Here is a 15,241-nt window from a genome sequence, read left to right as displayed (position 1 = left end):
TAACCATGCATGACAATGAAGCTGCATTACAACAAAGATTCACTAGATGATGCTGTTACTCTTCTGTGAATATGTCCGACCCTTCACTTCTTGCAGCAATGCAAACTATCAACATATTTTATATTGAGAATTTCAAAAAGGTCAAACAAGTAAAAAGAGTATCTGCCCAAACTGTTTTTCTTTTAATTTAGTCCGTTGCCTTTTACTTTTAATTCCATCTTCATTACAAGGATGCTCTGTTTTATCGGAGAACCTCTAATACAGAACATAATTTCATATCGTGCTGGAGGCAGTTGAACAACTGAAGGCAACGTTATTTGTTTTCTTTCATTATATCAGAGGTGACCAAGTTCTTGTTCAGAAAATGTCACACAACAAATTAATTCAAGCTAAGCACTTTGGTTCAATCAGAGGCATTTTAATTGGGTTGGAGAATGTAAATCAATTTACTGAAGAAGACTGATGTAATTGAAAAGAAATGTCTATTAAAAGATTACTGAGGTTTATTTGTCTCCAGTCTTTGTCATCTGCTGGTCCAACCAATGTTTTAATTTCCTTAATGTTATCATTTCTGATGTAATTGGTGCTTGGGTGCCTAACAGCTTTTTTTAAATTAAATGTTTGGGTATAGCTGGTGATGAAACATTGCACTTTAGCAGAACTACTCCATCCTGTGCATGTGCTAAAGTTTGCTTTATTTGATGTCATTTTATGTGTAGTCTTTTGGTAGAAATTTCAATTACATCTTTGCAGAACAGGCCCAAAATTAAACTGAACTCTAACCAGAATTTGATTTAAGAACCCTCTTGCAGATAACACTGTCAGTCACCACAGCACCAGCCACTTCATTTGTTTGCACATTGTGCATTAAGTGTGGCTTGTAAGGGTATTGACACTGAACGTTTTCACACTTTATCACCTAACAACCACAAACCACAAAGTGGAAAGAAAATGACGCATGGCTTTCAACGTTTCTTACAAATCAAGACCTATAAAGTGACATACTCTGCAGAACAGTTTTTCACTGCAAATACAGCTCTCACTATTTTGTCATATGTCCCTACCAGCTTTGAACATCTACAGACTAAAATTCTTGCCAATTCTTTCTAGCTAAAGAGAAGAGGTTCAGCCAGAGGGAATGAAGATATTTGATTGATCTATTCTAGACCATGAATCTGCTTTAATCTAAACCATTTTAATATATCTCTTTCTTTAGGTTTAGGGTCATGATCCAACTGGAAGTTGAACCTTCTACTCAGCCTCAGATGTTTCATGGCTTCTAACAGGTTCTATACATGGGATTGTCTTATCTGTCACACTTCTCATCAGTTCTGACTACCTCTTCTCCATCCTAGCTGTATCATTGTGTTTTACATGTGATGCGCAGTGTTAGTTTTCCAAAATCAAAAGCTTGTGAATGAAAGAGAAATTTTAAACTAGAGTTCCTGTGAGTTTTGTAAGATTGAATGAGCTGTAATTACCCACACCTGAGCTGTGGATATCTGCAGCTCCTCCAGAGTGCCTCTTGGATGCTTCTCTGATTAATACTTTCCTACATTGTGCAATATTAGACCATGTCTTGTTAGGGTTGCATATGTTACATATTCCACTTTCAAACACAATAGTCCACAGGATGTTCAAAGTTTCAGATATTGTTTTATTACCTCTTTTGACTTCCTCCCTGACCTGTCTGCTGCGTTTGCTGGTCTTCATGATGCTAGTTGTTCACTAATGTTCTCTAACAAACCTATCGTAGCTTCAGAGAACAGCTGGATTTGTATATACTGTAGAATAAATAGCACCCAGAGGTGGACTCTGATTACTAATTAGGTGACTTCTGAATGTCACCTTCAGTGAAGGTAGTTTCACTTGTACAAACACACAAAGAACTTTTTCTATTTTTACTGGCAAAAAAGATCTGAAAACCATGTATGAGTTCCCTTTCATCTCACATTTGGGCACTATTTTAAGATGCTCTTTCATCAAAATACACTAAGGTGTACGGAGATGTTTTTAACCCTTTCATGCATAGTGGTCACTACAGTGGACAGCTATCTAAAAGCCATTTTCTTGTGCTTCCTGTGGATTTTTATGTTATAAATGCACACAGACCACTGAAGTGGACACTAATGCATCATAAAATATACCATCAACTACTGGCCATCAGCTGCAAATGCAAGAAATTATTTTTGTTAAATACAATATGGCCGACAGACAAAAAAGCATGAGAACCGACCCGGTCCCTCCTTCTACTGTAGACGACTCATGCAAGTAAAAAAAATATTGTGACATCAGATAACCCCTAAGGAACAATACTACTGATGTATTTTTCAAATAACAACTTTGTATTTGGACAAAATTACAATTGATCACATAAAAAAAAAAAAAAAAAAAAAATTATTTTTACAAAAAAATGTTCCTACCTTTTTTATGCCTTAAGAAAAGAATTTTAAAAAATGGAAAAAAAATTCTGACACAAAGGATCATAATTCATGCATCAGAGGGTTAAATAACAAAATATAAAAATGTGTGAAAGCATTTGCAAGGTGCTGTATACAAATTGTGCATGAAAGCACAACGTTATTTATCTCAGATTAATACAAGTAAGTTTTGTTATCAGTTTATTCGATTTGTTGAGCTGTCAATATTTTTGCTCTTGAGACTTTTGTAAATTCTATATGTACTTCAGGTGCAAAAATGACTTTTCATGTTGCGCAAGTTGCCCTATGTACGCCCTATGTACAAACTTATAAAGAAAGTTACACTGAATGTTTGTACTTACTTGGAAGTTTGAGTCTAGAAAAGCATATTTGTCATGTAAGAAAAAAAATAAACAAACCGTTTTATGTTGCTGCTTAACTTTAGTATGGGTTTCAAACAACCCGGAGCCTGGAAGAAAGAGTCATTGGGGTTCTGGAATTTTGCTTTGGTGGCACAACTGCAATATGAGGTCACCTCGGGCATTAGTCATGAGGAGGGAATGCATTGTGGCTGTTTTTAAGACATGGCGGCCATCCACATCCGCAGCGGCCGCACAATGAATGCAGGCCTTAGAAAGTTGACTTGAATTGGCTCCGGTGAACAATGTGGACGGCATAGTTCGGGGAATGTTTAACAGCTGGCTGTTGGACGTGGATTAGAGGCACCTTAGGGGAACGGCAGCAGCACTCGTGGCACCTTTTCAGGCAAAAATAAAACATTTAAATATGTGCTCATTGGAATATTTCTCAAAATAAAACTATAGCATTGTTTTTGCTTTATAACTTAGTGCATTTTTAATTTCAGTAAAATCATCCAGTAAAATGCCTGCTTGCGAAATATGATTGTTCTTTACAAGACAAGACATCACACATCATTTGCATTTAATCAATAAAACACTAAACAGACGGGCTAATAATGTACAGACAGAACATTAATAAATTATGCAACAGAAAACCAGCACTTCATGTTTCTTTACACAAGATGCAGAGCTTTGGAATAAAATTAAAACCAAACAGTTATCCATATTGACTGGTAAAAATCTACATAATGAATGATTACATCTTTGCATTTTGTTTACGCAGCTACAAACACACAAACTGTCAAAACAAAAAAGCAAACATTATCTTTTTTATCTTCTAATTTTAAGAAAGCAGAGCATAACATTTCACATTAGGGATCCATTTCCTCTGAAATCGCTTTTAAACTATATTTCACCTCACTAAATTACACTACAAGAAATGAACTAATACCGTCAAGTAACAAATCAAAATTCATCTGTACAATTTTCCAAAACACAAATCTATAAGTAGGAGGATGTCTTGAACTCCTCTGGGATTTCGCTGTCCAGCTTACAGATCACCTTGTAAATTGCCTTTTTCCACGAGGAGTCTGAATCTTTGGTGGCAGAGATGGCGTTGTAAAACTCATGAAGGGTGATTTCAGCGACCTCCAGGAACCTGTCGGGAACCTAGAAAACAAAACCAAAGCAGGTTAAATTATGAGTGGATCTCAGTGTTGAAGAAGCTTTTATGTAATGCTTTGCTACAAAACGGATTCATATTTGCTTCTCCTAAATATGTGAAATGAGGACCTGTAGAGCATTTCTTCAAACACTCAAGCTGATGAAAGGGAGTTTTTCTCTTTGTTCTCTGAGCAGATACTACAAAAGCAACACAGCAATCATTAACCTTCAATTGAAAGTCTCTTTCATTATAAATTCTTGTTTTCGTGAACCTAAAGTAACTACCATTAATGTCTAAGAGTTTATGCTAAGCTTAAAGCAACAAAACTTAGCAATAAATAATAGAAATATATTAGCTCCTCACTCTGACACCCCTAAATAAAAATCCAGGGCAATATACTGCCTTCAGGGTTCATTTAATTGATACTCTTTGTGTATGTCATACAGCAGACCAAATGGCTATTGTGACTCTGGAGGAGCTGCAGAGATTCACAGTGAAGGTGGATTAACATGTTGGCAGGATATATGCAAAAAAAAACAAAACCCAAACAATGTCTTGCCTCAAAAACCGTATTGGACACAGCACACATGTGGATGAAGCTGCTGTGCTTACAACAAACTAAAACAGAACTTTTTGCCTGAGATGTAAATAATGTGAAGGAAAATTAATGCTGTACATTACTCTGAAAATACATTTCTCATGACTTAACACTGTGGTTACAGCATCATGCCATACAGATTCTCCTTTTCTGCAAGGGCAGGGAACCTGAAGGGAGCTACATACAGGGGGATCCTTGAAGAAAACCAGTTAAAAGCTGAAAAAGGCTTGATAGTAGGGCAGATGTTACCAACAATATAATGGTTTATAATAGAGCAAAGTGTATACATGTGTTCGAGAGGTCCAATCAAAGTCCATAACTAAATCCAAGGGAGAGCCTGCATCAACACTTGAAAAATGACGTCACAGGCACTCTCTATTCAATCTGACTGAGCTTCAGAGGAATGAAAAAACTTTCAACCTCTAGATGTACCAAATTATTTTAGAGTCTTGCAGCTATTATGCCATGTAAAGGTACAAAATATTGATTTAGAGGGATTGCATGTATTTGCAAGCCACAATTTTTTCAATTCTATTTGTAAAAAAATTTGAAAATGTATAAAGATCTAAGTGTGTGTATCCTGATCAAAGCATGGTTAATGATGAGTAAAACAAATCGTTGTGGTAGGACTACAACTACCACAACAGAATCCATTAAAGTTTAGATGCAAAGGATGAAGGGAGAGAACCTCAACTCAGCACTTGTTTCTCATCCACTTGTCAGTTCAGACAACAATTGTTTGCATAAGTTATTTTTATTTCCCCTCATCTCCTGACACAAAAGCATCCCTGGGAAAGGAATGTCTTGGTCCCAAGGTAAAGAAAACGCTCCCATCCCTTTCCCACCACACAGCCTTCTCCCTCGGAATCCACAGCATCTTTCTCAGCATTCCGCATCAGTAGCAATCTCTGCCCCACTCAGGCGTGCGGGCTCTCTAATCCTGAGTTGTTTTAGCAGGATTTTGTGGCTTCCTCTTCCCACAGTTTGATAAAGCGTCACTCTGGAGTTTAGATAATGCCAATAAAGGCTGGCCAGCCACAGGTGCAGTGTGACACAAATAGGTCAGCAACACAGTCAAACATGTGCACAGACATGCGACCAATGCAATATTTACTGATTTATGTTTCTATTCCTTGAACCTTTTCACATAAACAAACAGCCAGAGTTATGGAGTGGTTTAGAGCAATACATGTTCATGAAGTAGAATCCAAGTTTGTTTTGAAATTTCAGTTCTTATATGTGTAAAGATGGTAAAAACATGCCCCAGAGGACTTGCAGCTGTCTTGCAGTAAAAAGTGGATATACATAAAATATTCAATGTAGATCCTTGCCACACACTTCTAAATTTATTTGCATATTTCTCCTTCCACTTTGTAATCATGCACTACATTGTGTTGCTATTTGATCCATGTGTACATGTTTGGACACATGTACTTCTTCACATGTTGCTTCATCCAACCATTTTCTGTGTTTTAAGGTCACACAGTGGGTGGTGTTACAGAGATCCAGGGAAGTCCCTCGTCTCTCCCAGAGACAACACAGGGACAAATACGAAAAATAGCCATGCTGACATAATCACACATATATCCAGTGTAGAATCTTCAGTTAACCTAATTTTCATGTTTCAGGACTGTGAAAAGGACGTAAATGTACCAGAGAAATCAAACATTCAAATGCAAAAGCCTCAATCTAGATAAGCTTTACTCTAGGGGTGCTAACCACTATTTAATATTTTGAAGAAGAAGAAAAAACAATTGGACAATAAAACTTTCTTATACAGTCATACAAGAGAAACCACAACATAACTGTGCGATGACGGGTGAGTGACACCTACGTGAAAATCATTGGCTTTGTTGTAGTGCATGTTCAGCGCCCGGAAGAGCTCAGAGTCCCTGCTGACTGTAATGTCTTTGACATCATGGACGCCTTCAGCGATGGCCTGGCGTGCAAACTTCTCCATCTGGATGTAGTAGAACTCCCTGAAGTTACTGAACCACTTGATCAGCTGAGAGGTGATGCAGCGATTGAACTGGGAAATAAAAAAATAAAAAATTGAGGGGGTGAAGTAACAAATTAATTTGACTGCGCTAAAACAGAAAGTCTCGCGTTAACAAGTCTTTGCAGTTGGAGTGTGGCACACTAAAATTTAAAGCTGCAAAATAAATTGTATTGTACTCCCTAAAATGTTGTAGTTTATTTGTACAGATTGTAAATCATTTTTCAAATGTGTAAAACATTTTTCAAATTTCAAAAAGTCTTCAGCATAGGTTTGCACACTTATTAGATTCACCGTACTTGGAGGACAACATGCCACCAAACGGTCAGTCAGGGAGAAATATTAATTGCTCTGATCTTTTCCCACCAATGAATGAAACAACATCTGTCAGGGTTGTGTTTTTAAACTCAATCTTGACATTAGTCTTGTTATTCTATCTCATCATCCAGAAAGACAAGAAAAAAAACGCCTAGAGGCTGGGCAGGCATCAAAGACGCTTCTTCTGTCTGCTGTGGCGGATGAGAAAGCAGCAGCACATAAGGACAGAAGGAAGCTTCCCTCTCATTGACTCGGCTGATAGGATGGAATCAGACACTGGGATTATGTGCCCTTTTGTCCATTGCCACTTCCCACCACTGGATTGCAAGCAAGGAGGAGACGTTCGCAGGGCTGCAGCACCAGCAGCATCCCCCCCTTCTGACCCGAGGGTCAGCGCAGACTGAGAGACAGGGGCCCGCGTCGGCTCAGAGATCCCAAAGATGAGATAGAATAGGTAATAGAAGAGAGGGCTGGAAGATGTTTTTGATGAGATTTGAAGGAGATGGTCCAGGTAAAATGAAGGAAGAAAAAAACTAACTTAAGATGACAGAAAGCTAAAAGAAAATATCAAAAAGGCCTAAAACAAACAAACAAACAAACAAAAAAAAAACACAGGATGTTGTATTTAGTACCAGATCACCGCCTCGTTGCATCTGCAAAGGTCTCTAATACCAACTCTGTGTTGACACTCAATAGCAATCCCTTGCCTAGAGAGTCCTTTGTCACTCCATTTGCTGACTGGAGAGGCTTTTTTTCCAAGAGAGAATGCCCCTGTATCTCCCTCTGCCCCCAGGACAAACTAGCAGATCAGCGGCTTTGTTATTTAAACCCTCTGCGGTTTTTGTCTCTCTCCTCCGACACACTGCTGATTATTTCTATCACAAACACACACTGACAGGTAGACACTGGAGGTTAAATAGCAGGACAATTATTCTGTATATCTATCTTTTTTTCTACTTGTAAGCATTTTACCTTGACATCAGGGAAGAAGGTTTTCAGCACATTGGAGCTCGGGTAGCGGGTGTAGAAGAACATGAGCTTTGCCTTCTTCAGATGACTTGGAGTGAGGCCCTCCTGGATGTTCAAGTTGGTGTTAAGGAAAACCCACAATTAAAGTCAACGACAGGATCCGGCGCAAAGTGATAGTGGACCGGAGGATCGTGTTGCCTCCATCTTGGGCCAAATTGGATTTCGCTAAAGAACAGCTCGGCATTAACTTGGAAGTCAATAATGACCCTAACTTGCGCTTATTGGCAAAACAGAATTACAAATTAGATTAGGGATTTTTAATTAGAGAGCCAAGCACTTCATGCCTAGAAGTTAAGACAGCTTGTGTTGAAATGTTTTGAAAGGAGACACTGATTGTTAGATACAAGTGGGGAGGGGGATTTTAAGACAGCATATGTTGCTATTTTTTTTATTAAATAAGGTGGCCAAAATGTCAGCATGTAGACCATACAGTGCCTCGCAAAAAAGTATTTCTTTCTCTATGCTATATTTTAACAAGATACAAAAAACAAGCTTCCGTGTCTTTTATATACAATTTTTTTATGATTGACCAATACAAAGCAGTGCATAATTTTTACATTTAACATTTGAACAAATAAAGAAACATGAAATTTGTATTGTTCATATGTGTTTAAGTCCCATCACTATGATACCCATAACTAAAAATCTCATTTGAAAGTTATCTAACCAATAAATAAAGTAATTGATATCTAAGTTACCCAATTAGTTTGTTAATCTAAATTAGTACAATTTAATTTCAGCATAAATCCAGCATAGATTTCAGCATAGATTTTCTGCGAAGGCCTCTGAGGTTTGTTAGACGACATTAGATAACAAACAGCGTTATGAAGCTTAAGACGGAGGGTAGAAAGACAGGGATAAAGTTGTGGAGAAATTAACACAAGTTTAGGTTAGAAAACAATATCTGTAGCTTTCAGTATCTGACAACTCTTCTTGAGGCTACTCTGCTTTAATACTACAGTTGACAAGCTAATCAAGCAGATATAACCTGATTAAATAACCAGATAAAAACAGATTGTTAGACTTTTTTTTGTGTTCAATGAAGAGCATTTAAAACATTAAGCTTATTCTGAACTAAATTTAGCATTAGGCAGTTGGAATATTTATTGATATGGCTGTTTTAAATAAAATTGATTAAATTATATATTTTATTTTAATTTTAACATTAATTTTGATGTTGATTCTATTATACTGTGTTTTTTTTTTTAAATATCATGATTGTCACAGATCTAATAAAGATGAGTGCCTAATTCAATTTAGTTAATTAAACAATGTAAATAAAACATATGCAATTATATCAGAAGTTCTTCTCCTGGAGGTGCTTCTGACCATTTCCTATGTAGTTCACTGCCTTTAGGTCATAATATCTCTTATAGGGTCACAACACCTCACATTTATAAGGGAACCATGCCTTTGAAATAAGGAAGTATGGATGAAAGATTTATGTGGCATTGTTCAAAGAGGAGCAGAGCTCTTTGCACTGTAAAGATAAAGTGAATCCTAAAAGGCACCACGCAATATACCTCTCTAAATCCTTGGCAATATGACCATAGACGAAACTCATCACCTCCGGGATTATATTGAAGATAACGTATTGTATTTTTGAGGAGACTTTAAGAAATGTATTTTCCAGTGATCATTGGAATTCATGTAAATGATCATGCAAGTAACAAAGCAAAACAAGAATGTTCTTCTGGTCCACAACACTAACTCTGTTATTTTCTTCTCAATTTCCATCAAATGTATTCAACAACAAATGCTCAAGACAAGAGCTCAAGTGCTATGGTTGGGAAGCACTTGTGGTTTCCACCAGCACTCACATGTGACCTTTTAGAAGCACCCCTATCACTCTGATGATGGAGAAATAGATCCTGCACCTTTTCAAGTCTGAGGGGAAAAAAAACTGATGCTTCCTGAAACAGAGACTGAAGCTTTCTCTGCCTTTGAAAAATTGGCTTTTGTTCCCGGCAATTCTTATCAAAGCCTTGTATTCCTTTTTATTTGTCTTTCTCTAGACTTAAAGTCATTACTCTGCTCAGATTAAAGAAGATGCTATAATTTTCTGTGGGGTTAGCAAGATCAAAGGGAAAATTCTCCTTGAAGTTTGTTGCTGGAACTGCCCACGTTGAAGTGAACCTCGACCAGCAATTGTTCAAATGGATGCACTAAAAGAATAGAAAGCCTGGTCTAAATAAAGGGAAAATATTGTGCATATGGAATTTTCTAACATATGTTCTCCTAAGTAAACAGGTGGCATCAAGCTCTCCAAACTGCAACCATGTAAAACATAATATGTTGATAGAAAGCCATGCCGTTTGGTGAAATTATATACATATATAAAAAAAAAAAGTAGCTTTCCAATTGTAACTGCAATAATTCACATAAAAAACCAAACATATGACTGATTGTATTTTTGGCTGAATTTTAAAAAAGTGAAGGCTCTACCTGGTGCCTGACAGAAAAATTTTTGCATCTTGAAATTTTTCACATTTCATCACAATTCAAGGAAGGAGAGTTAATTATGAGTGATTAACAAATGATTTTTTTTATAAATAGAATTTAAAAAAATGTAGTGTGCATTTATTCTCAAACCCTCTTAACAGCGATTCCCCACAATAAAAGTCAGTAGAACCAATGTTCTATAGAAGCCATATAATTATTTCATATCCTCCAAATGATTACAATTAAATCTCAGAATAAATCCAGCTGTTACGTGATGGTTTCACGGGTTTGTTGTGGAACATTAGTGAACAAACAGCATCATGACAACCAGCAAAAACAGCAGACAGGTCCAGGAGGACGTGGTGGAGAACTTCAAGCAGAACTGGGTTATTAAAAAAAATCTGAAGCTTTGAACATCACACAGTGTTCACTTCATTCCACCATCTGAGACTAAAAAATGTACCACACATCTGCAAAACATACCAAGACATGGCAGTGCACCAAACTGACAGGGTGAGCAAGAAGAAAAGTGATCAAAGAAGCAGCAAAAATTTATCAATGAAGCAGTAAAGAGGGAACTCTAGAGGAGCTGCAGGGATCCACAGCTCAGGTAAGGCAATCTATTGACAACTCAACCATTAAATAAACGTATATAGTGCTTTTCCAGTTATTTTGACTACTCAAAGCACATTCACAAACACTGACACATTTATACACCAATATGCAGATCAATAGTCAACTTTTGGCTAAGTGCCTTGCCCAGGGGCACATCAAACTTACAACCTTCTGATTATAGGACTCGACCCACTGAGTCACAGTCGCCCCAGTGGGTTGTCTCTAATCCAACTTTATGGAAGACTATCATTATTGAAACTATTGTTGAAAGCAAACTGTAAGACATCCGGTCCAGTCCTAAATCCAATTAACTTGAATCTGCTGCTGACAGACACTCTAAACTGATTTGACAAAGTTTGAGCTCTAACAAATAAGAAAAAGTGTAAATTTCACTTTTTCTTCATAGAGAACTCCTGTCTCTATATAACTTAAAGTCATATAGACAGAAGTTAAAAGAAGGTCCAGCAAGTATTGACTCAGATGGGTTGTATATGAATCAATGCAACAGTTTGTAGTTGTCTATTTTTTTCTAATTTAAAATCTATCTCTCCTTTTACTTTAATTTTAGACACTGTTTTTTAAAGTGCATATTACAAAAAGTCCCATTAAATAATTTTTAAAATTGTGGTTATGTGAGAAAATGTAAAAAGGATCAACAGGTGTGAATACCTTTGCAAGGCACTGTAAATCAAGAAACTTAAAGCTGCTCTAGTTCAACCTTCTGGAACCAAAGGATATATTGAGAGACATGTAGGGGTTTCGTTCAGCCAGGCTCTGCAGTTCGCCGCTCTCCATCTTGACATGGGGCAGACAAAGACCATCAACTCCCACCGCTCCCATGGAGGAGGGGCGATGGTGGTGGCCGAAGTGACTGGATGTCACCTTGGATCTCATGGCGACCGCGTCCCAGGACAGGTCCACTGAGTCCGGGGAGGTCCTGTCCATTGAAGGGGGCATGCAGGGGAGTGTGCCAAAGTTGGAGTGGGGCCCGTACTTCAGAAGGTGCTCCAGGATGTGGCTCTCATGGAGAGGGGGGGCGTAGCTGAACTGGAAAGGCGTTTGATGAACGGGGTACGGCCTTTTCACTGTTGGAGTGACGGAGCTCACTTGGGTCACTGGGGGCTTGCGAACAACTAGTGAAAGTGCTTCTGTCTGGTCCTGTGAGGTTTGAGCCTCCGAGCTCTCACAGAGCTCTGACGATCTGGATTTTGATATCTCTTCGGCTTGTGAGTGATCAGGGGCCAAGCTCTTCCTGTCTGCACCCAGGCTGATCTGTATCTCTGGGGTAGAACACACACGCTGCTGGTGGGATATGTCCATGTCTGTGGAGGAGGACACCTTCTTGAAAACCTTGTCGATGCAATCATTAACTGCTTTGGAGAGCTCCTGCTTCAAGGTTTCCTGAAGGTTCTGACTTTCTCTTTGGTGCATCGGGTAACTATCTGCTTTGATTCTGTCATTACAGTTTGCCGTTGCTGTACTGTTATTTGTCTCCAAATGCTCTTCAGGGCTTATGTAGCATGCGTCTGTGCTTTTTCCTATGATGTCATGCTCAGAGTCAGCCCCTGCAGCTTCTCTCACAACAAATTCTGGATCTTCTTGGCTGTAAACTTGCAGAAACTTTTCCTGGAGTTGACGCAGAAGCCTTTGCATGCTGTGCAGCTGCTCTTTCAGCTTGTGGCATTCCTCTTCCTTGGTATTGCAGTTATCATTGCAGCTGCTGCCAGGCTTTCTGTTCATCTGCCATCCCATGGTACTGTGCTCCTGATGCTGAGGCAACCTTTGCTTACGTTTGTTCTCCCTGCATGATTCTCTGGCCTCCCTCATTTCTCGGGCATCTGTGTCGCACCGCTCCCCATCACCATGCTGCCTGCTGTTGGGAGAGCCAGCCATGACTCTAATAATGTTCTCCACCCTTGCTCTCTTGGCTTGCAGGTGATCGGGCAAAGGGTGATCTCCTTCTGGGCTGACTCCCGTGGAGACATGATCACTTGGGGAAATGGCCTCAACTGTGCTGTCCTTCGAGGAGACGCTGCTCTGGTCCTCTTGACCAGAGTCAGCAGCAGCCACAGAATTAGAGAGGTAAAAATGGTTGTCATCCATTGCCCTTTTATTGTGAATCGTCTTCCTGAGGAGCTGAGAGATGATGGATCCGTTTGAGTAGGCGGCCAGCGGATCTTCGTACATGTTTCTACGAAAGCAGGGCAAAATTACCTCAGGTTTGTCGTCCTCTAGGCAGCTTTCACTGGAGCTGTGCATGGTCTGGTCAGGAAGACTGAGGTTCATGTTCGCTGCCGATCGTCACACTGCAAATGTCAAAGAATTTGAATGGACAAGACACAAATTTTAAGATGAAAATAATTGAAAAATGGGTTGCATTAACAAAAGCATTTTTCACATCATATACATAGAGTTTTATCGTTCTTAACTCCTTTGTCATTTTTATATGCCTTTATCCCACTTTGTAAATCAAAAACTCTCCACAGCCTTTAAATACAAAATTATCTACATGCATTGCATTTTTGTACAGCAGGATCATTCATCTTTGTGCAACATGCAATCTGAAAGAGTGTGTAAAACATTTTAAATTTCTTCAGTTTAGCAAAGAAAAGTAAGAAATTACTAAAGAAATGTCTTAAATAAAGGAATGTTTCAATTTTTTTCATTCTCAGTTTGTTATAATGGTTTACAGAAAGAATCAAAGAAGAGCTCTCACGAGAGTCGCAGACCACACATTCAACACAGCAGCAAGAAGAATCTAAATGAAAATTATGAGATATAAATGAGTTTACTTTATTAAAGGGAAATCCAGATTAATTGTTTTTTTAAGAAAGCTGTGATAAAAAGCTTTGTGTTCATATAAGTATGGAAACTTTTTTAATGGTAATAGGAAAAAAAATTCTAAATTATTTTGAAACATCAATCTCGGAACTTATAAATTACATTGTATCTTATTTTTAGTGGATTCAACTGAAAGATGCCATGTATTTTATTGATTGCCAAAAAAGTAGCAATATTGAATTATAAATTAAGATATCTCCTTTTATTTAGACTAATGCAAGAAAATCAGCTTGTCTTGCTACCAGCAGTAAACAAAATGTGAGATTTTAGCAAGCTTTAGTGATAGGTGTTACTGTTATTATTTCTATTATTAATATTAATATTATTATTACTTGTAGGAGCAGAAGCAACAGGTTAATAATTATAATATAATACAATATTGGAATTAATTCTTATTGAAGATTAGGTGTAGTAAAAGTATTATTATTTGTTGACATATCAGAAGGCTAATAATACTAATTTGTATAAACATTTTAATTGAAGTTCAGCTGCAGAAAATCTGAAACGTTTTAATGAAAAATACACAAAAATCTGCCAAGAAAATTCAAATGACTGATAAAAAAAAAGTGATTTCAAATGGACAGCAAAACTAAATTCAAAAGTTAAAAAAGTAAGCACGTCATCAATGTATTAAGAATCTTATAAACTAGTGGCAACATTGTCAGTACAAATAACATGTAACAACGATAGTGTTAAAAAGCACGGAATTACAAGAAGCGAAGAGAGTTGCATGCATTCACTTTACCATATTTATTCGTGTGTACAGCCTAACCGGGGTTGGTTCACAGCGGCGCTGATGGGACCTTACCTGTTGCGCTGGGACGTGCTGCCGAGCTGATGGCCTGCGCAGACTGCGAGTTGGCTGCGGGGAGTGCGGAGGAGTCGATGCATCAAAGCCGGGGCGTGGCCATGCAGACACAGGGAGGTGGTCTGAGGGTCTCATCAACCAGAAGATACTCCTGCACCTGAGATATATGACTGGGGTTGTTTTAGAAATGACGGACTGAAATCTGATGACAAACTTCAACTAAATGAGTCGATGTGCACAAACTTATTAATATCGTCCGTTAATATTTATCAAGCTCAAACGTCATTTGGAAGAGACTCAAGTAGAGTCATGTCTGTAAAATATGATATAGGTCACTTAGTATTATTTAAAAAAAAAATGTAAATAAAGAAAACATTACTTGAAAAATAAATGTAAACAATATTGAAGTTGTGTATTCAGTGTTAGACAGGAAAGATGAATTAGAAAAGCAGGTATTACAATTGAAACATGCAGCTTTCTCTTTTCTTTTAGCATAAAATCATTTCACAATCAATTCAGCAAATCAAACAGTTTTTAAAAAAAGTATATTTCTATTTAAGTCAACTGTACTGTGAAAAATTATCTTTACACTTTGGAGTTTTACATACTTTGCACTTAAAAAAACCCAAACAGTACTAATGTTGGCATTA

At 37.8% G+C, this 15,241-nt stretch overlaps 1 protein-coding gene across 2 annotated transcripts; it reads right to left on the bottom strand.

Moving 5' to 3' along the window:
- Nucleotides 1–3,265: 3,265 nt before the first annotated feature.
- Nucleotides 3,266–14,737, bottom strand: prox2 (prospero homeobox 2). 2 transcript variants are annotated; one of them, XM_032546433.1, is made up of 6 exons: nt 14,592–14,737; nt 13,157–13,248; nt 11,681–13,078; nt 7,829–7,936; nt 6,377–6,571; nt 3,266–3,949 (listed from the first exon to the last, which is right to left on the bottom strand). In XM_032546433.1, the coding sequence occupies exons 2-6, from the start codon at nt 13,226–13,228 to the stop codon at nt 3,782–3,784; spliced, it is 1,941 nt and encodes a 646-aa protein (XP_032402324.1). In that variant the 5' UTR covers nt 13,229–13,248; nt 14,592–14,737; the 3' UTR covers nt 3,266–3,781. The 2 variants fall into 2 exon arrangements, with proteins under 2 accessions (XP_032402324.1, XP_032402323.1); XM_032546432.1 differs by having other exon boundaries at nt 11,681–13,248.
- Nucleotides 14,738–15,241: the final 504 nt, after the last annotated feature.

The sequence above is a fragment of the Xiphophorus hellerii genome, chromosome 19, assembly GCF_003331165.1.
Source record: "Xiphophorus hellerii strain 12219 chromosome 19, Xiphophorus_hellerii-4.1, whole genome shotgun sequence".
NCBI lineage: Eukaryota > Metazoa > Chordata > Actinopteri > Cyprinodontiformes > Poeciliidae > Xiphophorus > Xiphophorus hellerii.
Note: the sequence above shows the minus strand (reverse complement) of the source record. Positions and strands in the feature narration are given on the sequence as shown.